Below are 9,358 nucleotides of genomic sequence, written 5' to 3' on the forward strand. Positions count from 1 at the left end.
GCTGCTGCAAAGATGAAGCACAGTGAGTTTTGTGATGGGCATTTGTTTTTGTGGGGGAGTTGGGGTTGCTGCAAGGAGAAGCATTGCACACTGAGTAAACAGCTCGGCCTGGCTCTGATGAGATGTTTGCAGCCTGCTCTGTCTCACACTGGTGTAAGTGGGGTGGCTGGACAGGATGGACCATCAACAGGTTCCTCTCTGGCCCTTGGTTTCTGTGGCTGCCCAACAACCCTAGAGCCCGAACCAGGCTGTCAGGGGCAGGCAGCAGGGCTGTGTCCATGCATCCTGCACTTGCTGTCTGTCTAGGTGGAAAACAGGGGCAGGAGGCAGCTATGGGGCTGCTAGATGTGGCCCAGGAGGCAGGAGGCAGCTATGGGGCTGCTAGACGTGGCCCAGGAGGCAGGAGGCAGCTATGGGGCTGCTAGATGTGGCCCAGGGGGCAGGAGGTGCTGAGTAATGCAGGTGAAGTAGAGCTCTACAAGAGTGAGTTGTAGGGCTAGCCAGGGCTGAGGTTTGGCTAAAGCAAGCTGGGCACTGAGCTGTGCTGCTCGGTGCAGGGCAGGCCAGAAGAGCAGGCAGCAGCCATGGGATGTGAGCAGCCAGAGCAGCCTTTTTCCAGGCTGCTTCTGAAAGCACCAGAAGCAAAGAGCAGGAAAGCAAAAGACATCAAACCTCTGCCCTTGCCTGTGCTCTTCTTGCAGAACTCTTGCAATGAAGCCAAACCAAAGGTGCTGCTGGAAACAAGGATGAGTGATTGAAAGAGACAAAGCAGAACCTGACATAATCTCATAAAATATCTTTATTAGTTCACTAGAAGGTTGGAAGTACAAAAGCTTCCAGGTAAAACACTGTCAAACGAAAAAGACAGGCAGGAAAATGGCCAGAAAGTTGCTTATGACTTGCAAGCATCCGGTGCTAAGTAAGAGAGTCCTTCAGCTAGGCAAGAAACCATCCCTGCTGTCCCTTACCACCACCCCCCGCCTGCAGCTTGCTCCCATCAGCTGAGGAGACTCCCCGGGAGGAGCAGCCGAGGCTCAGCCGCGGCCGGGCGCGGGGGCTCAGCTGCTGCCCTGCAGCCTCCCTTGTGCGTGTGCTGGCTCCTGGCTGCAGCCCCGCTCCTGCCACGGCTGCCTGCCGCCTGCAGAGGAGGTCGCCGTGCCCGGGGTGCTACAGTCAGGAGCGACACGGGGAGGAAGGGACAGTCCTTGAGCCCGCAGTGCCGTGGTGGTGCCCGTTGCCTGCTTGGGATGCTGGTGGTGTGGGCGCTGTGTCTGGCCCCTCTCTAGCAGCGCTCCCCTGCCAGCTGCACCCAGAAGCTTTGCTGCTGTTGCGGTTAAAACCTGCTGGCGTTCAAGGCTGCCACGGAGGGTTTCGGTTTGTTGCACAGCTGATAAGACTGCAGGAATCTTCCTCCAAACACGCAGAGCTCTGCCCCCTCGGCTGGCTGCTCTGGGTTTAACACAGCCCTTCCAGATAGCTCAAGGAGAAAATGCCCTTAAAGTTCAGAGAGTTGGTGGAAGAAAGGCACCGTTCTGCGGGTTCAGTGCGTTTAGACGAGCCGAAGTGACTGCGTTCTCCACTCCCCGGTCTCTAGCCCACAGGGGCTTGGGTCTGGCATTGCCGCTAGTGGTTGCTGAGTGAATGGTAACAGATCAGAGAACCAAGGACCCAACCTGCCCATCTCCTGCTCTGGAAACAGCTATGGGAAGAGAAGGTGCAGGTCAGCTCCCTGGGTTTTGTACATGTGTCCTTTGGGGTCCCCTTCTCACCAGGACCGGGGGCTGGGCAGCCCTGGGGTTCAGCCCCAGTGCAGGTGCTGGTGTTGGCCACTGCCCGGGGTGAATTCTGAGGCTGCTCTCAGAACTCAGTCTGTCTCCCCGAGGCTGCTCTCAGAACTCAGCCTCCCCGAGGCTGCTCTCCTTGCTGTGTTCTCTCTTGCCATACCCAGAGGCCCCACGGCAGTCCCAGCAGCAGGTGTGTGCTGCCAGCGTGACGATTCACCATCCCAGCACCCCTTCTTCACAGCAGCCTGTCCTCTCACCAGCTGTGCCAGGCAGGGCCAGGGCAGTGCTTGCTGAGCCCTGGGCTCCCCCTGAACCCTCTGCCAGAGGAGCAGCACCTCTGGAGCAGATCCTGGTCCCTGCACTAGCAGGATAGTCTATTGCTGGTGATATCGGTGCTGGAACAGCTCCACAGCTCCCACAGCCACAGTCTGATTCGTCTTAATAACGCGGGGGGGAAAGGTGGAGATGATGAGAAGGTGCCCAGGAGCCTATTGGGCATCCCCTGCCTCCTGCCCGGGCTCGTGTGGGTTCTTGCCATCGTTCTGGATCAAGCGGACGATGTGGGTCAGGTCCAGGCTGCGGGTGAGGATGTCCAGCAGCACTTCATCCTTCTGCACACCCTCCATGAACTCCTCCAGGGAGAGCTCACCTGTGGGGCAGAAAAGAGGTTTGAACTCCTGCACCTCGGAGCAGCCCCCCAGGACTTGCACCACTATATAATGGGGTCCCAGGTCTGTATGCCCCAAACCTCATCACAGCTGAAGCCTCTGCAGATCCCCACCTTGCCTGTGTCATGAGAGGCAGTTTGCAGTGTCCCCTTGAGCTGGCTGCAGCCCATGGAGGGGATGAGGAGCTAAACCTTCACACAGAGCCACCCTTCACCAGCTGTCCCTGTGTCCTGGTGTTTTGGGATCTCTGGCATCTGGAATTGCTCTGCCCTGTGTCCAGAGAAGGGCAACAAAGCCGGCGAAGGGTCTGGAGAACAGGTCTGGTGAGGAGTGGCTGTGGCAAGTGGAGTTGTTTAGCAATGAGAGGAAATTGCCTCAAGTTGCACCAGAGGAGGTTGAGGTTGACTGAAGGAGTGGTCAGGGATTGGCTGCCCAGGGAGGTGGTGGAGTCTCCATCCCTGAAGATGTTCAAAAAACCATGGCACTTGGAGACATGGTTTAATCATAGAATCATAGAATCATAGAATCAAGCAGGTTGGAAGAGACCTCCAAGATCATCCAGTCCAACCTAGCACCCAGCCCTAACCAATCAACCAGACCATGGCACTAAATGCCTTATCCAGGCTTTTCTTGAAGACCCCCATGTTCGGTGCCTCCACCACCTCCCTGGGCAGCCCATTCCAATGCCAATCACTCTCTCTGTGAAGAACTTCTTCCTAATATCCAGCCTAGACCTACCCTGCCACAACTTGAGACTGTGTCCCCTTGTTCTATTGCTGGTTGCCTGGGAGAAGAGGCCAACCCCCACCTGGCTACAATGCCCCTTCAGGTAGTTGTAGACAGCAATAAGATCACCCCTGAGCCTCCTCTTCTCCAGGCTAAACAGGCCCAGTTCCCTCAACCTCTCCTCATAGGATTTGTGCTCCAGGCCCCTCACCAGCTGCTTTGCCCTTCTCTGGACATGCTCCAGCACCTCATCATCTTTCTTGAATTGAGGGGCCCAGAACTGGACACAGTACTCAAGGTGTGGCCTGACCAGTGCTGAGTACAGGGGAAGAAGAACCTCCCTTTACGGTTTAATGGTGACCTTGGGTTGATGGTTGGACTCGATGACCTTGGAGGTCTTTTCCAACCTTAACATTTCAGTGCTTGCGAGGGGGGAGCAGGAGCAGAGCTGGCACTGTGGGGAGGGAAGCTCCTCACCATCTCCATTGATGTCAATCTTGTCAAACACCATGTTGGTGAACTCCTCAGCCGTCATCGTCTCGTTGCAGCGGTTGATGGCTCGGATAGCCTGGGGGGAAAGGAGCACACAGGGGGCAGCTCCTGAGCATGGTGCAGATTCGTGTGTCCCTTGGTCCAGATGGCCAAGTGACAGGACACGAGAGGCCAAACTCTTCTGCAGGCAGTTAGCTTCCATGGATTCATTCAGTGAGTTGGGTTGGAAGGGACCTTACAGATCTTCTAGTTCCAACCCCCTGCCATGGACAGGGACACCTCCCACTAGCCCAAGGTGCTCCAGGTTCTGGAAGGGATAGGTCCTCTCTGAAAACTGGAGATTAAAGGCACTGCAGAAGGCAATGGATGCATTAAGAGATTAAGTGGGCATGCTGGGGTAAGCCAGGAGCCCTTCACCTCTGCCAAGCCTTAGATTAAACTCGAGTGCTTATCCCAGCTGGGTTTTGGTGGACGTGGTTAAACAACCTGCAGTGAGGAGTCCAGGGGTTGCTGCCTGTTGGGCCATGCAGGTGCACCCATGGGCTGTTCCAGACAGGTCCAGCCAGGATGGGCAGCCTGGTGGGAGGACTGGCAGAGGACAAGCAGCAGGTTTGGCCAGTGCCTACTAATTTACCAGGGAGTTGTCCTTTTGGGTTGGGATATTCCTCTTACAGCCTTTCTCCTTGGAATATTCCTGTTGGAATACTCCTCTTAGAACCTCTCTGTCGGAATATTCCTGTTGCAACATTCCTTTCACAAGCTCTCTGCCTGCCTGCACCTTATGACATCAGCTGTGGTAGGAATGGGAGCAGCTGAGCCCACTCACTTTGATGATGTTGAGCAGCTCTCCCCGGTCAATGCAGCCATTCCCATCCACGTCGTAGAGCTTGAAATACCACCGCAGCTTCTGATCCACCTTCCCTTTCAGCACCAGACTCAGAGCTGCCACGTACTCCATGAAGTCTATGTAGCCATCCTGAAAGGAGAAGTTCAGAAGCTAGATGAGACTAAAAGCCAGGCAGTCAGTCATTTTCCTGGTCACTTTCCTGGCCACCACCCTGAGAGCAGAGACCTGGGGAGGGTGGGGGTTGGACTTGAGGAGCCTTTTCCAACCTTCATGGTCCTATGAACTCCTGCATGCCCACCAGAATGGACTCTATGGTGAGAGCTCCACATCCAACTGTGGCTGGGCTCAATCTTAAAGGGCTTTCCCAACCAAAATGGCTCCATGGCTCAGTGACTCCATGATTCCATGATTCCATGCAGAGCCCTTTTGTGCTGATAACCAACGGAGTCAGTGTGTGCCTGGCCTGGGCACTGACCAGGCCTGGGAAGCTGCCCTGTGCTGCAGGAACCTCTTCATGCAAAGTGGTGGTAATTCAGAGGTCAAAGAGGAAGAGCTTTATGCAGATGAAGCCCAATGGATTACCTCACCTCCTGTCTGCACACACCTACAGCTCTTTGCTGCTGCTGCGGAGGGAGACAGGTCTTGCATGCCAAGGAGAAGAAGGGGCTCAGGAATGACCCCAGCAGGGGCAGCAGCTGCTCTGTCCCCCTGCCATTTGGGTACCTACTGCACTTTTGTCACAGCAGAAGCACAAACAGTTTTATCTTTGACTTTCCTCCGAGGTGTTTGTCCACCACGGTGATAGAGACATTCAGCTGGGTACACAAGCAGCATTCCAGCCAGGGGCATGGCATCAGCACAGGGCTGTGCCGGGCTGAGCTCCTGTGCCACCACCACCACCCTGCCTCCAGACACTGCCTGGTGACAGCCACGGCTGCAGGACGTGGTGCTCACCACCGAGCACTCTGATGGCACAAACCTTTGAGACAGAAAGCAGCCTGCAAAGGAAATGCTACCTGCTGGGGACCAGGGCTGGAAACCACAGAGAGCCTTTAAGAGGGAGCAAGACATTAGTCAATGAACAAAGCCAGCATGCCATGGGGAGGGTTCAGGAAGGGATCATCTGCTCTATCCCCTTGTCCTGAGAGCCAGATTAGCTATAAACAGCCACTGAGCCCCATTCCCAGTGGGATTTCCTGGGCATCGCTTCCCTTTCCATGTGTGCATCCAAACAGGTAAAGCTCAAGGCACAAACAGAGCTCCTGAAGGATCTGGAGCCTAAGTTGCTTTATTTTCAGTGGGAAGCCCTCTGGGCTGACATCAAACTTCTCCTGACATTTCTCCTCTCACATACAATGCAGTTTCAAGGCATTTGCAAGCAGCAGAGGATGCTGTTTCCTCCTGGAGACAGAACATTCATCTGCTTCTCTGGCACAGCTCCTGAGCTGGGCAAACAGCATTCCCAGCATGGGCAGGAGCTCCAGGACTGCTGAAGTCAGGCTCAGCCACAGCCCAAGGTGCAAAACCTGCCTGGGGGAACAAAGAGCCTGAGCTCCTTATCACACAGAGCTGAGCAGAGGTGACAACCCCAATGGACTCTAATCCATTTCTGATGAGCACTGGGGCACAGGCAGCCTGCTCCAGGCAGGAACCACAGCTCAGCCCACACCACCTGCCTTGAGAGCTGCCCCTGCAGCTCTGCTTGTCTGCTGCTCACCCCATCCTCACTGGCACAGCAATCACTATGCAAGCACTAACCAGAGACTCATAGACTTGGTTGGGTTGGAAAAGACCTCTAAGCTCATCCAGTCCCACCACCAACCCAACACCACTGTGGCCACTGAAACATAGATTAGGTTGGAAAGGACCTTTAGAGGTCACAGGATCATAGAACCGTAGAATCAACCAGGTTGGAAGAGACCTCCAAGATCATCCAGTCCAAACCATAAATCACAGTATCACAGTATCACAGTATCACAGTATCACAGTATTATTAGGATTGGAAGAGACCTCACAGATCATCAAGTCCAACCCTTTACCACGGAGCTCAAGGCCAGACCATGGCACCAAGTGCCACGTCCAGTCCTGCCTTGAAGAGCTCCAGGGACGGCGACTCCACCACCTCCCCGGGCAGCCCATTCCAGTGGCCAATGACTCTCTCAGTCCAACCATCTACTCCAACCTCCCTGCCATGGGCAGGAACACTTCTCAGCCAGACTTGGTTGCTCAAGGCCCCATCCAGCCTGCCCTTGAACACTTCCAGAGAGGAGGCAGCCACAGCCTCCCTGGGCAACCTGTTCCAGCCTCATCACCTTCCTGCTGAAGAACTTCATCCTCCAACATGCCCCTGAGTGCCAGGCCTACACATTTCTTGAACACCTCCAGGCATGATGACTCCACCACCTCCCTGGGCAACCTATTCCAGCAGCCAGGGCACTCCATTCTAGGGGGATCACAGCCTGCCAGGTAACCCCCACTCTGAAGCATCCAGAACTAAAATAGCCTGCCTGGGAGTGCTCCACTTTACTCCTAGAGCAGTCAGCAGGCAAAGAATCTCTGCTGACTTTCTTTTGTAGCTCACACACCTGACTTTTTACAGTCCATGAGGGCAAGGAGAACCAACCCACCCAGCCTCAGCCCCACACCTCTGCTGCCCAGACCCGAAGCCACCACACGTGATGGCGCAGGGAGCCCGGCGCAGGGAAAGGACAATATTTACCTTGTTAAAGTCAAACGTCTCAAACATTTGCTCAACGTATTTGTTTGCTGATGGGCTCAGGTTTTTCAAGCCAAAAAACTGCTTGAACTCATAGAGGGTGAGCTGGCCAGAAGGACACTCAGTCATGAACTTCTTGTACCATTGGTGGCACTCGGTAGTGCTCAGCTCCTCCACGGACTTCCCATCCATGTTCCCCATCCTTGCACCGAGTGCTGCTCACTTTGCAGCCAGAAAAAAAGCCAAACACCAAAAACCACCACCACCACCACCAAAACTAAACCAGAAAACACCCCAAAAAGGGGCTGGTGTCTGCAGTTTGAGGCTTCTTTTCAATGCTGCTGCTTGCCTTTAAAGTCCAAACGTGGCAGCACTGCAGGGATCGCAATGTCAGGAGCAAGTTGTCCCAGCTGGGGGGTGGTGGATGCAAAAGGCACCTCTCCTAGGGAGATTCAAAAGCACAAAACCCTCTTAGGGGCAGGAGGGTGATATTTAAGTACCCAGCAAATCCCTCCCTGGCCAATGAGGCTCGGGGTGGGGGTGTGATGGACTCACGCTGGGCATTAAGAGTTCAGAGTTAAAATAGAAAGGAGGTAAAATGGGAAAGTCTTGCAGATTACAGAGCCAGCAGCAGATTAAGAGGGTGGAATTTTCTCTCTGATGATGTAATCTCCTAATCCACTTCATCAATGATTTTGTGTGGGGGCCACTTGAGCAGTGACTTTTGAATACGAGTCAGAGTATGAAGAGAGAAAAAGCCACTGGGGAGTCTCTGTGCTGCTCCTGGCTTTTTGGGCATCTCTTGGTCTTGCTCTGTCCAGAGGATTTCCAGATGGAGCTGTCAGTTTGAGCCTGAAGTTCATAGAATGGTTTGGGTTGGAAGGGACATTCAAGAGTTTGAATCTCCCTCTGCTATAGGCAGGGACACCTCTCACCAGCCCAGGTTGCTCAAAGCCTCATCCAGCCTGGTCTTGAACACCTCTAGGGAGGTTGTGGAGCACAGAATCACCCAATGTGATCTTTGATCACATTGGGTGATTCTGTGCTCCACAACCTCCCTGGGCAACCTCTGCCAGTGTCTCACCACCCTCACTCTAAAGAATTTCTCCCTCATCTCCAATCTGTTTGCACTCTCAGAGTGTGGGAATCACCATTCCAGCTCCTACAAGAGATGCTCCCTGAGCTAAGTTTGGTGTGGGAAGACAACCACAGAATCGTTGCTTTGAATGGTAAAGCTTCAGGTGCCTTAAATGCAGGCACCAGAGGCTGTGATCATCTTCTCCCAGGCATCTCCCTCCCTACCCAGCTGCTGGGTCCTGCTGTGTGGTGTCTCTGGTCCTGCCGTGTGGGTCTTTCTTTCACAAACATGGCACGTGGCAGGGATCTGTCCTGCCTGCTTGGATTTAACTCCATCAATTGCAGGACAAATCATAGATCTCATCAGGCCCAATGAATCATAGAATCAGCCAGGTTGGAAGAGAGCTCCAAGCTCATCCAGGCCAACCTAGCACCCAGCCCTGGCCAATCAACCAGACCATGGCACTAAGTGTCCCAGCCAGGTTTGGCTTCAACACCTCCCCAGCCACTTCCCTCACACAGAGACATGAAAACAGAGTAATGTTCAGGGATGTTTTCAGACTGAGTGGTCAGACCTTGGAGCAGGCTGCCCAAGGAGGTGGTGGAGTCACCATCCCTGGATGTGATTCAAGGTCATTTAAATGTGGTGCTTGGGGATATATGGTTTAGGGGTGAACTTTGTAGAGTAAGGTCAATGATTTGACCTGATGATCCCAAAGGTCTTTTTGAACCTGAATGATTTTATGACCTCCCTGGGCAACCTGTGCCAGTGTCTCACCACCCTCACTCTAAAGAATTTCTTCCCAACCTCCAGTCTAAACTCCCCCTCCTCAATGCCTCTTCCATCAACTCTACCACCTCCCTGCCAGGCAAAGATGACCACCCCCGAGGCTGGTTTCACTCTGACAGCATTCAGAGGAGGATGGAGAGATAAAAATGTGCATTCCCAAGAAGTAACATGGGGCAGAAATGGAATGGATGGGAGTGCTGGATCTCTGCCCACAGAGTCTGCCCTCCAACACCTTCTCTGGCAGCTGTAAGACCAAGA

The 9,358-nt window shown here is 54.0% G+C and overlaps 1 protein-coding gene across 1 annotated transcript; it reads right to left on the reverse strand.

The window, feature by feature from the left end:
• Positions 1–2,107: 2,107 nt before the first annotated feature.
• Positions 2,108–7,434, reverse strand: GUCA1A (guanylate cyclase activator 1A). The gene is made up of 4 exons (XM_064173709.1): positions 7,237–7,434; positions 4,497–4,646; positions 3,656–3,746; positions 2,108–2,433 (listed from the first exon to the last, which is right to left on the reverse strand). The coding sequence occupies exons 1-4, from the start codon at positions 7,432–7,434 to the stop codon at positions 2,273–2,275; spliced, it is 600 nt and encodes a 199-aa protein (XP_064029779.1). The 3' UTR covers positions 2,108–2,272.
• Positions 7,435–9,358: the final 1,924 nt, after the last annotated feature.

This window comes from Pogoniulus pusillus, chromosome 39 (genome assembly GCF_015220805.1).
Source record: "Pogoniulus pusillus isolate bPogPus1 chromosome 39, bPogPus1.pri, whole genome shotgun sequence".
NCBI lineage: Eukaryota > Metazoa > Chordata > Aves > Piciformes > Lybiidae > Pogoniulus > Pogoniulus pusillus.

Bases quoted from the DNA above. Each gene is read 5' to 3' on its own strand.
- GUCA1A (XM_064173709.1), bottom strand. From the start codon at position 7,434: ATGGGGAACATGGATGGGAAGTCCGTGGAGGAGCTGAGCACTACCGAG. The intron at 4,647-7,236 runs GTAAATATTGTC...TTCTCCTTTCAG, and splicing joins AGACGTTTGACTTTAACAAG to GATGGCTACATAGACTTCAT. The intron at 2,434-3,655 runs GTGAGGAGCTTC...TCTGCCCCACAG, and splicing joins GATTGACATCAATGGAGATG to GTGAGCTCTCCCTGGAGGAG.